This window comes from Buceros rhinoceros, unplaced genomic scaffold (assembly GCF_000710305.1).
Source record: "Buceros rhinoceros silvestris isolate BGI_N320 unplaced genomic scaffold, ASM71030v1 scaffold8241, whole genome shotgun sequence".
In the NCBI taxonomy this organism is placed as follows: Eukaryota; Metazoa; Chordata; class Aves; order Bucerotiformes; family Bucerotidae; genus Buceros; species Buceros rhinoceros.
The window spans coordinates 75,366-92,952 of NW_010394843.1; the positions used below are offsets into that span (position 1 = coordinate 75,366).

The window sequence follows — 17,587 nt, forward strand, 5'->3', positions numbered from 1 at the left end:
AAAATATACTTACTTTTATTTAAAAACAAGTGTACTTTTTTTTTAATAAGTGGTGGACCAAGATCAATCACCTTCTAAAATACTGTTTCTGAGTAATGTGTTGTAGACAATTTACATAATGAATCCTCTGAACATTATTTTAGAAACATCACATTTGCTGATTACTGCACTCATTCAGTGAAACCTGACAATCCAGAACTTCTACTGGTATTTAGAGATGGCTGGTAACACTCACAGAGCTTAAACTTTCCACCAAGAGACTGAATTTCTCCCATGCCAACTGCTAAAAAATAAAGCTTACCCTGCTTTTCTTGGCTTTTAAAATGGGTGTTGCTTCCAAGGAAGTATAAACAAAAACATGAGGAAGAGAGCATCAAACTGAGAACAGTTTTCTAAAAATAAAAGCTGGAAGAATTTTTTTAAAACTGTAGTCAACACAAGACAGCTGGGAATCCCAAAACCCAAACATTTCCAGTGTTATGCAGCCTTTCTCCCCTGGTACTAGAAGCAGTATAAGAATTTTTCCAGCGTGATGACAATCTTTCTCAAATGTAAACCATCAATTCTCCCTGATTAGAGGAAGCTGTCTAAGCTTGTCATCTCTCAGACAAAATGTGCCCAGAGAGCACTGAATCTTGTTCAGCTATGTAATTTCCATATCAAAGGAATACTTTGTTTTCTACCTTTAAGTACTTTTTTTGCTGGAATCTGTGAAAAGGCAATATATCTGTAATGTATGTATTAAACATCAAAACAATTCAACAAAACCAGCTGATTTAACACTGGATATAATGTGGAATATGATCTCACTTGGTGAATAAACTGGGTATCAGGGATTAGATCATATGTGTATCAGTCTGGAGAATTAAATCTGATCTGCAGTTCAAGAACTGTTGTATTTCTTTTATATTTTCCTTAGACCCTTGACACAGTCTTATATCAAAAAAATTTTTTAAGTACCCTAGTAATTCAGAAACAGAGCAACTGCCATTGCAACGGTCAGATAAAACTCATTTGTATAAGGCTGATAACATTATACATACGTACAAACTAGTTAGCAAAGCAATAAATCAGAACACAAGGAAAAGTCCACACCTGTCTCTGGAAATGCATTTTAACTTCCAATTTGCAGCATCAGATAATGTGTTCTCAGCCTTCCTGCTAAATTCATCTCTGAGCTCTTTTGGGACAAAGTTCTTGAAGCAGTTGAAAGATAGGAGAAAAGATTTGCTATGGCTTTGGCAACTGAAATATTTGAAATGTTCTCAAGAACAGTTGGCTTTTGCATGGAAGGATTGCTACAATCTTCCAGGTACAAATAAGACTATATCTTTAACTTATTTACTGCTCTCTGTCCTATGTTTTCTTGAGTAGTCTGCCACAGAACATCACAACTGTGTGGACGGGAAATCTTGTCATTTCCATCTCTGTTTATTCATGGACAAGTTGCATGTTTCATCCTTGGACCAATGATTTTATTCATCTTGCAGAGTTCTTTTGCCTCCACAAATTCTGTCCTCTGGTTTACTTACAAAGCTCTAAAAGGCTTTTCATTTTTGTAGGATAAATGAACTGCCTCTCAGAATACAATCATTCAAGTCTTGTTTTCTGAATCTAGTCCCGCTTGATTGAGTCCTGAAATACAAATGCTCAGAACTGTGTGTGCTACTTAGATAAAGTGTTCTCGTGCTTTGTGCAGTGACATTAACGAGCCGCCTTGCTTCACGTGCTCTAGAATTTCACTTAATTTCTAACCGCCTTATTGTGCTTTTATTTCCGAGATCTGGCAGTGCCTTTCCTTCTTGCCCGGTGAGTAGCTCTAAGGTTACAGTAAGATTTGATTTAGTTCTTGCATGCATCAGGCTGAAGTAACAGAAGTGGGAATTAGTACAAACTGCAGTTTTTAAGATCTAAAGATGTTCAACCTCCTTTAATATACAAACTTCATACGTGTGCCTATTTGTCAGTGAAAATACAATGTAAGAATAGTGCCAAGGCTGGTGATCGAGGTACTTGTCTTTCAACAGCAAGCAGTCAATCTTCAGATACTATTCAATGATCTTCCTCTGGGTTAATTTCTACACACCTGCACTTGTACTAGTTTCTGCCTTTTCCTTTTCAAACAAAAATTTTGCATAGGTGTTTTTAACCAAAGCTTCATTGAAAACTCTGTGTGTGTGAATTAATGCCTGAGCTTCATCTAAAGTATTAATCTAGTAACGAACAGAGGCTAATTTAATCTGTCAGTCATTTTTTGCCAGATAAATTTTACCTATTATTATATATTATTTTATCCATTATTTAATCCAGCCTGTGAATTTTACCCATTTTTCCACATATTTAGCTACTATATCTTTCAATATTTGTTAAAAAAAAATATCTGTAACACTCAGTTGAGACTATAGAGATCAGCAGGCATTTTATTTAAACACAGGTGAAATATATGTTACCCTCTAGCTTCATAGCATTTTCTCCAAATTTTCTTGCACTGAGCTTGTCATTACATGCTCCTGTCTAACACAGTAATTACCCTCATAACTTTGTGGACACCATTAAACATTAGAGTAACTTCCTCATATTAATATCTGAGGCATTTTAACATCAAGTTTATCTTCTCATAAAGTCTGTGTCCATCTCACAGAGTTTTTCCTCAGAGATTCATACTGTACATTGCTGTTATGAATAAATTTTCATATAGTCTTACCTTAGGACCTTCAGGGCCATTTAATCCAGGTAGACCAATATCTCCTGGAAAACCCTAAGGAAATCACACAGACAAATTATTTACACAGTAGGAGTGTTCCCAATGTATTTGTTTTGACTCTGTTCATTCATTTAAGAAATCCGAGTCACAGAAACAATAAATAAATTTGTTCTACCATCCTCAAAACGTCAAAATCCATTAAGTTTCCTTGTAAGGACTTGGACATATGACTGATTTTAGGCAGCTTTCATTAAACTCAGTTTAACAGATGTCAATATTGGTTTCACTTCTCTTAGCATAGAACTTTTTATCCACTAAGCAACGTTTGAAATTAAACCATTGGATTGCTCTCGATGCACAAAAAAATCCCCACAGCCGCCAGCACCAGGTGCTGTACTCATGAATTCAACTATTTCTAAAAAAAAAGTTTAGAGCAGCTGAAGCCCTTTAATCCCTGGCTGCACTTCAAGGACGAGATCACTGCAAGATTAAGAAAAGGGTAGAAAGCCTTTTGCCTCCAAACCAGCAGGTGCTAATCCAGGTCTGCCTGGCAATAACTGAAGGTCACCAGCATGCAGCATTGTTCAGAACAAGCCTTTGTGAAATAGTGTGTGGTAGAGGTCCAGCCGCTGAAAATTAAAAAATGAAGATGCAAAGGAAATGAATCAACTAAAATTACTGCCCCAAACTATCTGGCCAGTAGGCACTGAGTGGGATACCGTGAGATGCCTCTGTGTCAGAGGAATCCAGTGCTACAACTTGATTGCTTTTTAGGGAATGAGTGGAATTTAAGGAAACAAAAATGATTCAGCTAATTCTTACGCAATCCAGTAGTGAGTTAAATGTCACAAACACCCAGTAAAGAACCAAAATCCTAATAGTTTTAGGATAAAGTAAAGCATTGGTAATTGACTCTTCAGTTAGCACAGGGTTCACTCTGTCACCTGCCAAGATAGTATTTGATCGTTATTTTCATAAACTTCTAAATTTCATTAAACCTTGCCTATCTGAATATAGAAAGACTGTCACTGAAAAGTTCTTCCTCTGAGTAAAATATTTATTATTACACATTTGTACACTAGTACAAACAAGTTTCCTCCTCCTTCCTTAACAGAAAGTCATCGCAGATTAAAGATTATAAATATCACTCTCTGCATGTTTACTCTTCAATAATGGAAATGAAAGCATACACGTTCAGAACAATTTAAAGAATGTTTCATACAGAATCATAGAATGGTTTGGGTTGGAGGAGACCTTTGAGATCACCAAGTCCAACCATTAACCCAGCACTGCCAGGTCACCACTAAGCCATGTCCCCTAAGCACCACATCTATACGTCTTTTAAATACCTCCAGGGATGGTGACTCCACCACTTGCCTAGACTGCCTGTTCCAATGCTTCACAACCCTTCCGGGGAAGAATTTTTTCCTAACATCCAGCATAAACCTCCCCTGGCGCAACTTGAGGTCATTTCCTCTCATCCTATCACCTGTTACTTGGGAGAACAGACTGACCCCAACTTCACTACAGCCTCCTTTCAGGTAGTTGTAGAGAGCAATAAGGTCTCTCCTCAGCCTCCTTTCCTCTAGGCTAAACAACCCCAGTTCCCTCAGCTGCTCCTCACAGGACTTGTTCTCCAGACCCTTCACCAGCTTTGTTGCCCTGCTCTGGACACACTCCAGCACCTCAATGTCCTTCTTGGAGTGAGGAGCCCAAAACTGGACACGGTATTCAAGGTGTGGCCTCACCAATGCCAAGCACAAGGGAACAGTCACTGCCCCACTGCTGGCCACACCATTTCTGATACAAGCCAGGATGCCATTGGCCCTCTTGGCCACCTGGGCTCACTCCTGGCTCATATTCAGCTGACTGTCAACCAACAACCCCAGGTCCTTTTCTTCCAGGCAGCTTTCCAGCCAAGCTTGTGGTGTTGCAGGGGGTTGTTGTGACCCAAGTGTAGGACCCAGCACTTGGCCTTATTGAATTTCATACAACTGGCCTCAGCCCATCAATCCAGCTTGTCCAGATCCCTCTGTAGAGCCTTCTGACCTTCAAGCAGATCAATACTCCAATCTAATTGGTGTCACCTGCAAACTTACTGAGGGCACACTCAATCCCCTCATTGAGGTGGTTGATAAAGATACTAAACAGTACAGGCTCCTAGAACTTCCAGTGTGAAGTTATCACTGTCACCCTTCCATACAAATGCAGGCTAGCACAAAGCTTCAAAAGCCACTTTTTCGGTTAAGCAGGGAAGAGGTATTTAGAAAAGAAAAGAATTTGCTTCACTAGGTGGGTAACAGTTAACCACACACTATTATTCCAGAACAGCTGAGCTTCAAATACAGGTAATAACATTTCTAATGATTATTCATAATTTGTTGACATTCATCACAAAAAACCCACATCCAAAACCCACAAACAAACCCCCAAAAACTTACCAGAGAGGTAAAGAGAAATCATACTGAAGCTACATGTTTAAAAGAAAATACTATCTCATCTTCAACTACTACAGTATAATAAAGATTAAGAAGTGTTTAGAGCATCACTATCCTTACTTGTAAGGCTTTCTTCTGTTCGCTTTCTACAACATGTTCTTAACAGGATTGTAAGTAGAGATTTTGATGTGGTGCAAATATTTTTAGATGTGTTCATAAAAAATAAATGGTTAAAACAAAATATTAAACAGAATTATGATTTCTTTTTTAAAAAGCCAGTTTTAGCACTTGCATGCTAATGAGGACTAAAGCAAAGTACTAAAGAGTAAACAAAAAACAAAGCCAAACCCTATCTGAGTTTCCAGAATTAGTGGAACAACCCTAACACACAGCATTTCACAAAACAAACATCAGAGTGGTAATTTCTTTTTTGTCAAAAAGCAGGAACTAGAAGTTAAGCGGTGCAAAGCTCCAACACGCCTCTCGGTGGCACGTAGCACATTATTCACGCATGACCAACTCACCCAGACTGATACCTAAAGTACTCGCTTATACCAGCCTAGGGTTCTTTGCAGCTCATAAGAGGATTTTTTACATCTACTGAAATACACTGAAGAATTAGGCCAATTCTTCGGAAACTGCTAACTCACCCTTTCTAAATTTTAAATTTGCTTATTTACGGCCATTAAGTAGTTACCAAGGGGGGAGTTGTGTTTGTGCATCTGTAAATCTTCAACTTCCTCATGTGTGAACAAGTGCTAAATGCTGACAGAGAGACTGTTTCCCTCATGCCAATAAACAGTCCAAAAAACAATCTGTCAAGAAAAACATCTATTTAGAAAGATTTTTATACTTTTATGAGGGAATACCTCTACTTTATTTATTTGCAGAAATACTTCTAGAAGGAATTCAGTAAGAGATGTAAGTATGAGATGTAAGAGTTGACAAGCACCATCAGTTAGAACAATCATGACATTTGGAAAGCTTTCCATGTCTTAGGACAAAGACTTAGAATGCAAGAGGGCTACTGGCCTGAGAGCATCAACACCTGCAATGCATTTAAAAGGTTAAAAAAAAAATCATGGAGTACCTTTCTGAAAGAACAAGCCAATGATTTCAGATCAAAATACTGCACAGATGAAAAAAGTTCTCCTGAAGATAATGACTCATTATCTTCATCTGTTCCAGATGAAACCTATTTATAATACTCAGAGGACAACTGAAGGAAACTATCACTGTCATTTTTGGGAGATAATTAAATATGATTCATAGAGCCAAATTTAACAACAAAATATTCTGAATACCTGTGGAAGTCTGTCTGATTTCACTCACATAAACAATGAGCATTACATGCTTCATCATACACAGTAAACACAGGCATTGTGGGTTAAAACAGTCAGACCAACACTTCCCGGCCATCATACCAATAAAACAAAGCTCTCTAGAAAGTTGAAATTCTGGCTGTTCATTTTTAGATGCAAGACAAAGCAGGAAAATGTGTGAACTGATGAAGAATTTGCTCCACAAAGCACTCCCTGAATATATCCAGTGCTTTGTGAGCAGCACGTACTCAGGCACACGACAGACCCTAGCTCTACAGTACTGTACCCAGAAGACAATGTGGCTTGATGCTGCAGGACTTCTGCACTGAAAAAACTGCGCTTGGCAACCAACCCTCACACAGCCGCCAGAACACCAGGACAAGACCCATGTCCCTCCCTCTACTCCCTCCTGCCCATCAGCACTGCAGTTCCCAAGCCGACTCTAGCTACGAGTGGGTAGCTTGTATCAGCTTGGATCTAGTGTACCTAAGCTGCACAGCACCAGAGGAAAGATTTAGGAAGCAATTCACTGCTGACCTACATATAAAAAGGCAAAACCTGAGAAGGATGAAACAAGCCTGCCAGGCCTGCTCCTACACACACTGTTGTGTGCAGAGATACGTACAGACTTCAGCTGCTGCAGTGCCTGATTTACAGCAGTTCACACAGGAAAAAGATTAGGGATACGTCTGCTTATTCTTTATTCTGGAAATTAAATACACACTCAAATGTGTATTTGGAGACACCAAAGGATCCCCAGTTTCTTATTTCATGTGCACCCAAAACAAGCTTGAGCATGGGGACACAGCACATTTATAAATCCCATTGTCTTAGTGCTGGACAAAAGGGGAAGCAGAGATCTGACAGGTTCTGCCTTTGGGCAGACACAGCCATGTTCTTCTTGCTCACAGCAAAGCCCAACAAATCCCAACATATTTTTTTTTTTTAATAAATTATTTCCTAAAAGACATATGGTATAGGTTGTCACATCTCTACCAAATTCAAAGTACTCCCCTTGCAAGATACCAATTCATCCCATTCTGCTGTTTCCAGAAACATCAAGGGCAACATGTGATATAGGAGGCAATGTCCGTTTTCTGCATGAGGTCATGGGGAGCCTGGCCATTAACAAATCCCAATATATTCTTTTTTTTTTAAAAATAAATTATTTCCTAAAAGGCATATGGTATAGGTTGTCACACCCCTACCAAATTCAAAGTACTCCCCTTGCAAGATACCAATTCATCCCATTCTGCTGTTTCCAGAAACATCAAGGGCAACATGTGATATAGGAGGCAATGTCCGTTTTCTGCATGAGGTCATGGGGAGCCTGGCCATTCAGGTGATGAAATGGGAACAAGGGAAACAGCCCTGTCTGACTTGCTCGCTGTCTGTTTTTGCAAGAGAAATTATTAGATATATGACAGTAGGCTTTTCTTGTGGGAAAATCCTCTCTAATTGCTCATACTTCATATATCCAATTGTGTCTAAGTAGCTTCTGGCAACAACAGGGACAAAGTAACAGGGAAAGTAAGATACAATCTTCAACTTCAGCTTTTTTAAAATTCCTTTCACTACAGAACCTCTAGAATTTCCAACTTGTTCAAGATATATATACTGCTATCCTACCTCCCTTCTATTTCTGCTATTTTTGCCATACAGTGACCATGGTTTTAAGTAAAAGGAGGCAAAATTTCTCTTACATTACTTGGATCTGACTCGTGACTAAAGTTAAGAGAAAGATTACTTTGTAGTTTTAAACCTGACATTTCACAGACAATTACTCAAAGAAAAATACCTGGACACTCAAGCTTTTCTATTTGCCTTCTAATGGATGAAGTAATTCTGCACCCCCAAACAAAAGGAAATGCTGAGCTTTTCAGATAGGAAGTTTTCCCATCTGTATGTGCCCTGAGGGTACAGACCTCAAATGATTAATTTGTCCCTAGCTCTAAAGGAATAATGTGCCTGGGTTGGAAGAAGGAACTGTGAAGAACTACCAGAACGGGTGTCAGGGACACCGGGATACAGGCTTCAAGATGAGAAATTTGGTATTAATCTGCCACAGGTCTCCTGTGCTGGAAGCTATACAAAAAGAAGAGGTGATGAAAGGATCATTTTGCTAACAGTGAACAGGCTTACAAGACCTAAAATCCTGAGCCACAGATGGAGGCACCGGTGGGCAGCATGCACAGGCTTTATCCCATTTTCATTCTAACTGAAGGGCATGAAAATACTCTGTCCCTGCTCACTAAAACACATTGGTTTATTCTGAAAAGACCGTGTTGTGTTGCTATAACACATTTCCCAGTGAGTTTTCTCTCATTGTGGGCTCATTTCCAGTAAGAACATATGTTCTTTAGGGTTAGGGGAGCTATAACAACAAAGTAATAAAAATCAGTAATTCCTTTCTTGAAGATCAGAGGCCTTGGGCTTCCTTTTAAAAGAGGTAGGAATATAGAGTCTTGGTTTGAGGAGATATGCGCCAGTTATTGTATCTTGTAAGGCCAAAACAACCACCATTGCTAAGATATATCTTCCAGACATAGTTAAAAAACTCCAATACATCCATTGGAAGAAGCTGCTAAAAAGAAAAATGTGTATCTGTGTATGCACACGTCTTTCCTGTGCATTCCACAGCAGTATTCTCTATAGCCCTCCAAAAAGTGACAAACTGGAACAATTCAGAGATTGACTTAGTTTGTGTGTAGACTTCCACAGCACTACACATTTTTTAAGCAACTGCCCTGCTAGATTCAAGTGCTTGGCAGTGTTTCCTACGTAACTGGTGTTTATTCTTTGCATTCCTTATTTTGTCAGAGATAAATATGCAACCAGGCTTGGAAAATGCCATTTGTAAACACGCTGGAGAATGCATGAATGGAAGTGTGCCTGAAAAACCATGAGTCTCATTCAAGGTGTACTCCATAACACCTGGATTCAAGGGAGAGCAAATCCTAATCACAGACAAATGTGGAACTACTTTGTATTCTAAGATCCCATATATTAATATGTTGCAGTAAAAACCATAAGCTAGAATCTTTTGTACTTTAAGGAGAAGAACAAATTCATTGGATATGACTGAATAAGAAGTATTTTCTAATTCAACTAAGACAACAATCTTTTGTGAAACGAACCTGTTTACCTCTGATTTTTTTGTAATTTAGAACTAAATTACATTGAATTTATCAAGCAATTCCTTACCTCGGGTCCTGGAGGACCCAATGGTCCATGGGATCCAGGATCTCCAATTTTCCCCTGAAAAAAATCAAACCAGTTAGTTTTCTATTATAATTTATTTTAACAACAGATTGTTATGAAGATTTTAGAAACACTTATCAGAAAGAAACCCAACAAAAGACTCTGAGACATGGATAGTGTGTTGAGATGAGATGACTTCTGCACTAAATAGGAAACTTTGTAAACACCTCTCTGGTTTCAGTTAAGACAAGTTCTTCATATCTCTTTGAAGTCACAACAAAAATGCAAATTAGCTTTACACAAAATTAGGAGTTTTGGGACGGTACAAATAGTTGTATTAAGTTGAATTAGGTAGTTTCTAGAGAATTACATGCAATATGAACATCAGACACAAAAAAGTATCAAATATAACAACATATAGTGATCTACTATATCACTAGAGAGACAGAGCAAAAAAATTGATGTGTAAACTTACTGGGGGTCCCGGTTTTCCTCTGATCCCTGGGGGCCCTGGTAAACCAACAGCACCCTGAAAAATAAAAAGCTATTAAATAGACATGAAAATGTACTGTGTTACGTTGCGAGCAACAGATTGCTACACTTTGCCACCTGAAACAGGCTTCAAAATAATTCTGCAGGATGTTGTCTAACATTCAGCTTTCATCAGAAGAGTCGTGACAGGATGTGCTATTTCAGTGAATTCTGATGTACTAGCCAAACAGGAAAGAAGATACTTATTTATCTCAATTGCTCTGGTATGAAGCAGTATACCAGAGCATGTGTTGCTGCTAACCACAGCTGGTCCAGGTGAGCTGCAGATGAAACTCAAAGTTCAAGGGAAAAATATCTTTTGCCGTACTTTCTTTGCAGGTTTCAGATCATCCTGTAATGCTTTTCTGTTTGATTTGATGTACTTCTGAACCCACAGCAGTTTTCTACCCATGCCCTTAACCTGCCTTGGTTTAGAACTTTCCCTAACTAAGGTTTAATTAGTATAGCATTTCTTAAACATACGTTAATTCAGTGGTATCAGTAACTTTTACTACTGCATTCCACTTTTCTGAAACTGACTTCTTGTATTTTAAGAGACTTGGAAGCCTGCAGAAGTTGCTAAAATTGGACAATTTTGTAAAATAAGGCAATTATAAATTACCTTGTCTCCTGGGTACCCCTGGTCTCCTGGCAGTCCTGCAAGGCCATGTTCACCCTAAACAACATATTATTTTATACAGACTTATGCATGTGGCTTAAAATGGAGTAATCAGAATTAGAGAATGAATACTGGAATATTTAGTATTAAAATTAACAAAGATCTTTGAAAGACAATGCAAGATATTGTACTGAAGGCACCTCTTCCAGGAAACTCTATTAGACACAGCACTGGATATTATGCCCAGTAGTGAGTGCTCCATCCAAAAATAAGTTTGTCTCAATGACCAGATCACGAGACTGAAGAAATTTTTTAAAAATAGAAGTCAGAAGAGTAGAGAAATCAAAAGGAAAAAGGCAAGGCTTGTCAAGTACATTACTTTGCACAAGATTTAAGGAAAATAGTCTGAAAGAACTATGTATCTCTAAGATAATGGAAACATTTAAATCACCTTATCACCTTTCATTCCAGGCTGTCCCACACTCCCCGGGAAACCCTATTAAAATGATGAAAACAAAAATCCAATGTTTGTCTTAATTTGGAAAGCAGCATAGGCACTGGGCTGTGGGATCGTTTAGCACCATACCGTGGGCCCTGGAATTCCTGATGGTCCACTTGGTCCTGCTGGCCCAACGCCTCCCTACGAGACAGCAAGAAAGGCGACTGCATTAAACATTTGATGAAACGGAGTAACTGAAAGACTGGTAACAGAATGTGCCATTTTGTGCACCACTGAGAATCACAAGACTGTTTTGGTTGGAAGAGATCTTTAAGATCATCAAGTCCAATTGCTAGTCCAGCGTTGTCAGGGTTGTTGTGACCCAAGTGCAGAACCAAGCACTCAGCCTCATTGAACGTCATGCAATTGGCCTCAGCCTATTGACCCAGCCTGTCCAGATCCCTCTGTAAAACCTTCTGGCTTTCAAGTCAATTGACACTCCTGCCTAACTTGGTGTCACCTGCAAACTTGCTGACAGTGCCCTCAATTCCCTCATTCAGATCATTGATAAAGAAGTCCAACACTGAGCCCTGGGGAACACCACTGGCGACCAGCTGCCAACTGGATGGAACTCCATTCACCAGCACTCTTTGGGCTTAGCCATGCAGCCAGTTTTTTATGCAGTGAAGAGTACACTCAGCAGACAGTTCCTCCAGGAGAACAGTGTGGGAAACAGTGTCAAAAGCTCTACTAAAGTTTAGGCTGACAAGGTCCACAGCCCTTCCCTCATCCACTAAGCGTGTCACCTTGTCATAGAATATTAGGTTAGTCAAGTAGAACCCGCTTTTCATAAACCCATAGTGCCGGGGCCTGATCACCTGGTTGTCCTGTATGTGCTGTACGTTACATATTCAAGAGAAGACAGCGGTGCATTAGGCAATGCAGAATAAGGAACTTTTGTGCTGCACATTCAGTGGCTATCCTCTCTGTCCTCGGGTTTACATGTCATCAGTAGTCTGTAAGCATTGAATATGACTTAAAGGAATTCTTCTGCAATGAGTAGTGCCATAAATAGTGACTTTTACTAGGATTTCTCATCTCTCAGTGTCTTCTATAAGTTAAAAAAAAAAAAAAAGAGATGGGATTCTTCCAAAACACCAAGTGTACAAACTTAATCTAAGATCTGAAAGGCATGCTAACTTTCTGTACCCATGTACCTTCAAAGCCCTTACTACATCTCTCCTTTCTGGGATTTATACGGACAGTTTTATGTCTTGAAAAAGAAAAGTGAGCCAGAAATGAAAAACATTATGAATCTTTAAAAAGATCAACACAGCAAAATCAATATTATTAACGTAAGATAGTGAGCTAAACATAAGAAATTATTTAGCAATAGCTAAAACTATATTACAGAGGGAAAAGTTTATCTATTTTCTGCCTATTCTACCTCTAGGAAAAAAAAAAATCTCTGTGGTTATGCAAGACGTTAACAACAACTATGAATACAGAAATCTTTTGCCGCTTGCTGGCAGCGACATGGAAAAGATGAGACGGACGCCTACTGATTTCCAGTTTGCCACACGCTCATTATTCTCTGGAGACTTTTTCAGCAGTGTTAGCAAAAACATTCTTCTGCAGCCATCAGACTCATGGCTCACTGAAGAAAAAGGAAGACTGATGACTTAGCATTTCAGCGGTGCTTGGTACAGCTCCCAGGAAAAGTGACACTCTATATTGCTTTAGCTTTCCACGAATGCTCAAATTATATATTCTGTCATGTTAGCTGATGCCAAGATAGATTGTTTACATACATTGCTGCCTCTTGTGCTGATTCAGCAATGCATTTCTGTATTCATGACACCGTATGTTGAAACGTATTCTTGTGGTAACAACTGCATTCACTGAAAAAATCACAGAGGAATACTAAGCTGGGAAGTTTAGCTTACTAAAGCAATGCGAAGAAGTTCCAAAACAGCTTTAACAAAGTTTGGGTTGACAAAAGTCCTGTCACAGTCTCCAGAGATATTGGCTGACCTAATTTAACAGAAAAGAACCGGAACTACACAAAAATAAAGCTGCAAAATTATCTCACTGATAAGATAAAGGTCAAATTAATAAGTGTGTCAGTTTTTAAAATTGTCCTCCATCTACAACAGCCTCGCCATATATTAGCGCATTCTTATCATTTTGGTTAAAACTTGCTGATAGACAGAAACCAAGAATTACATCAGGTGCATGAAGCATACTTTTCCCACCATTTCTATGTAACAAGTGAAACTAAAACCAAATCGCTTTTACCTGTCAAAAAGATAAAATGCCAGAAAAGGAAAACTAATGCTTCCTAGTATTAGGTGTTTGGTTTTTTTTAAGAAGAAACAATCAAAAAACCAAAAAAGAAAAGCTAGCTCTGATAACAGTAGATGTAAATTTTCTGCAAGTCTCAATCATTTTATCATGCAAATGAATTCTAGGAAGGGCTAAACCGCTAATATTTAGTCAAAATCTTTTTAGAAGTGATATACAGTAGGCTGTTTTAAAAACCTCAGATACATTTGTCAAAGTCCTTGAGACAAAATTCCAAAAAGGTCCTATAAGAAAGAAAAGCAAACTATAATTCAAAGCAAATTCTCAAGAGTGCAACCTCTAGTCTCGTGACCAGCTCAACTCACTCAAATACGTCAACTGACAAGAACACAGAAAGTCATGTTTGCATGATGAAGGGTGGAAGCCATAGAGATTCCTTGACCAAGCTTGTGTGTTTTCACTATAGAAATGCCATAACAATCCCAATCAGTCAGTAAGGGATGACTTACAGGATTTTTTTTGTTATATAATTAAAAAGATAATAATAATGGGACCCAACTGTCATACTTCAAAGGAAAAGTTAGATGACAATCAGTGTAAACTAACAAACTTACCAAGAATGGTTTCAGCTCTCCAGATACCAAAAAAACCCCAAAACCAAAAAACCAACCAACTACTGGAGACAATCATGGCTTTCTTAATTCAAATGTAAGCATACTATTTTCTCCCACGTTATGAACAACAAACATGGCTGAGCAGCCAGCCTTGATGGAGACATCAAGAATCAAATCTAAGTCCTCTATCAGTAAATATATGAATTAAGGTAGTAAGACTACATGGAATGAAGGTACTAGTCTTTCCCACCTCCTGGAGGACTAATTCCTGTCAGAGCTTCTCTAGTGTGACTGTGTTTATACAACTACAGCTTGCAAGTCCATAATGAGCAGGACAACCTTATTCCAAAAATGTAAAAAAAAAATTGATTGTGATACTATATACATGGTAATTTACCTTCAGAATAAATTATGCTTAGAATTTGGTACCCATATACAGGAATGTACGAGATCTGTGGATGTTAAAACATCTGAAAGTATTGCACTTTTTCAAAAAGTAACGCTGGCTGAAGGGGTGTAAACTAGCACACTTGGTTATTCCAAATAAAAAACCCAGACACGCCAGATCAGAAATAGAGAATGTGGAAGTACTCTGTACCAGGAATATGACAGCAGTTTCGTAGAGTGATATTAAAATCATGGCTAACTAAAACAAAATCTGTTTAAAACCCTGAATTCTTATATTTTTTTAAATTATTTCACAAACATACAAGACAAATATTCTAACTAAGCCATATCAAAGTAAGTAAATTGTACTCACCCTTAGTCCTGGAAATCCAGGAGGACCAACACCACCAACAATTCCCTTCAAAAAAAAAAAAGAAATTTAGATTGTCTGAATTTTACCATTTTAAAAATTTGCTAGTAATAACATAATCAAAACTGACCAGCAAAGCAAGTCAGTTGTGATATTTACAGAGTTCCTGAACAACAACAGCACATCACTATGCGGGGGAACATGCTTATTAAAATCCCTGATGGTGGAATTAGATCTCAATATATTTGCATCAAGAAACCATTCCTGCATTACCAAGGAACATAAGACTTGTTACCATGATATTTACAGTGAGAAAAAGAGAGAGAGAGATTGGGATGGAAAAAAAAAACAAACACACCAAGAGAATTTATTAAGATTACTTTGAAAGATAAATAGAACACCAGCTCAGTTCACAGAAAGACCTCTGCAAATTAAAGGCTATACTGTCTTTATGAAAAAATATTTTTTGACACAAACTACAGTATTTGTACTTTACGTAGAAGTAACAAATTCAACATACTCTAGTACTGCATCTGCTGCTCTCCCATTTCACTCAGCAGAGGCTAAAATTCCAAACACCATGGAAAACAGCTACCAAGTCTCTTTGCCCTGCATGAAATGGTTATTGCAGCCTTCCACACCGGCATGCTTCACGCAGGCTGTCCCATCACCCGAGACCTGCTCCTCAGTGGTATCACACTGAGGGTTCACTGCAGCCCACCAGCACTCACACTGAAGGGGAATTTTTATACAAGCAAATCTGAGCCCATTCTGAAACCGTCCAACAGGGCATGGCTGCTGGGCATGGCACAGAGGACACCTCCGTGTTCTTATCCCTCCTCTGGTGCATACAGACCTTCTCCAACTGGCTCCAAGCTAACCACAGGGGAAGTTGAATGCTCTAGCAACACCCTCCAAGGCAAACTGACATCCCCAGAGAACCGAGAGGGTGTTGTGGAAATGAAGGATGACATTACTCTATTAAGCAGAAGAAATTAGATATGGAGACAAATGTCATTAGCGTCAAACTGGCATATGGGAAGAACCTGAACTTCCCTTCAAGTTCCTGCCACCACAGGCCCTAGAGGCAGCCCCTGTTCTCCACCGCCAGCTCACCAACAGGCTCTGTAAATATCCCACGAGCAGTGCAGCCCCCTGCAGCTGCGGCTCTGGCCCACTGCCTGAACAAGCCCTGCAGGGTGAATTTGGGGGAGGAGGAGAGGGGTTGCTGCCTGTCCGAGAAGGCAGTAAGATCATCAGCTGTCCTGACAGATTAGAAGAAACTTGTTTGCAAATACCTGCATTAAAACAGGCTTCTTTGTAAAGTGCAAGTCTGATTTCAGATCCAGGTTTTCTGAGGTTGTTTCTATTAAAATGCTGTTCTGCAGATCTTGTGAAAGACAGTATCTGCTTTACCAGGAATGGAGAGAGACCTGGGAGTACTAGGAGGGTAAGGAAGAGCTGCTCTTTTTATATCATTTGCAAAGCAGCTGGTGACATTCACAACCCCTCAGAGGGCTTTCAACATGAAATGCACCATGCTGACATCATCTGACATTCCAACAAGGAGAACTTTGCCTCAGGGACCAGAAATGCAAAATAAGTTTTTTCCTATGTTCCAAAATGCTGACACCAAATGTGGATAACCCACCTGCAAAACTCAGGTAAGCTTTTCTAATACAAGTTTCTCAGACAGGTGTTGAGAAAGGGCAGGCCTTCAAAAAGGAGATCATCGCTGTTGAGTTGCTGACTCTGGTCCATATCAGAATAACCTTTATACACAAACTGATAGCAGTTTCCAGAGGAGCATCCACCAATAAAAGCAGATTCAAATCAGCTGCACTTTTGCCCAGCGCTCATGCTGTTCCCTTGTCTGGCCCAAAGCCCTTTCACTGGTTTCTCAGATCAAAGAAAACCTGAGCTTGGAGTCTGGAGCCAGTTGCCCTATGAATACAGCAAGACAGCAAAGCTCCTTTGAGGGCAGCCAGAGAAGTGATGTGACTGTGCGGCAGTTTGAACACCATACCACGAAAGCACTGCATCCCCTGCCAATGACAAAGCTGTTATCATACTGATTATAATGCAGTAAATTACATACGAGCATAATTGTATCCAGTAACAGTCCAAAGAATGAAATCAACTACCAAATGCATAAGCATAGGAAAGTTAGAATCCCATTTCATTAAGGTCATCTTAGAATAATGGTTTAAACAAACAACACAAAGTCATATTCAATGCAAGAATTTTTGAAAACAAAACATTCATCAGCAATGCAAGGACAGCAAGGCGTGATTCTCAAGGTAGTCAGCACATGCAGCAGTGGAAACTGTTCTGTCAGCAGCTTTCCAGTTCTTTTCCCTCTCTTTTTTGCACCACTGCTCATTACAGCACTATCCTAGTAATTTCCATAGAAAAGTAACAGTCCAAAATTTTCCTGTGGACTTCAGGACATTGTTTTTGAAGGCAAAAGCTTCCTTTCCATTTGGGAGGGGAGATGAATATCAAGTGTTATAAATTTTATCATGTTAATCAACACACAATTTGATACTTACAGGATTCCCATCTGGTCCAGGGGGGCCTCTATTTCCAAAGTCACCCGGAAAACCCTAAAGCAGAAGAGATAATGCTTGCTCTTTATTATCCAAGACATGAAGAGCG

The 17,587-nt window shown here is 39.1% G+C and overlaps 1 protein-coding gene across 1 annotated transcript in view; it reads right to left on the minus strand.

Moving 5' to 3' along the window:
* Positions 1–17,587, minus strand: part of COL24A1 (collagen, type XXIV, alpha 1) — a gene marked incomplete at its 5' end in the record, with an annotated part of 121,755 nt that overhangs the window by 73,174 nt on the left and 30,994 nt on the right. The window contains 8 exons of the mRNA XM_010145348.1: positions 2,705–2,758; positions 9,669–9,722; positions 10,141–10,194; positions 10,819–10,872; positions 11,267–11,311; positions 11,402–11,455; positions 14,933–14,977; positions 17,482–17,535. Coding sequence (XP_010143650.1) covers positions 2,705–2,758; positions 9,669–9,722; positions 10,141–10,194; positions 10,819–10,872; positions 11,267–11,311; positions 11,402–11,455; positions 14,933–14,977; positions 17,482–17,535 — 414 coding nt within the window. The remainder of the gene's footprint in view (positions 1–2,704; positions 2,759–9,668; positions 9,723–10,140; positions 10,195–10,818; positions 10,873–11,266; positions 11,312–11,401; positions 11,456–14,932; positions 14,978–17,481; positions 17,536–17,587) is intronic.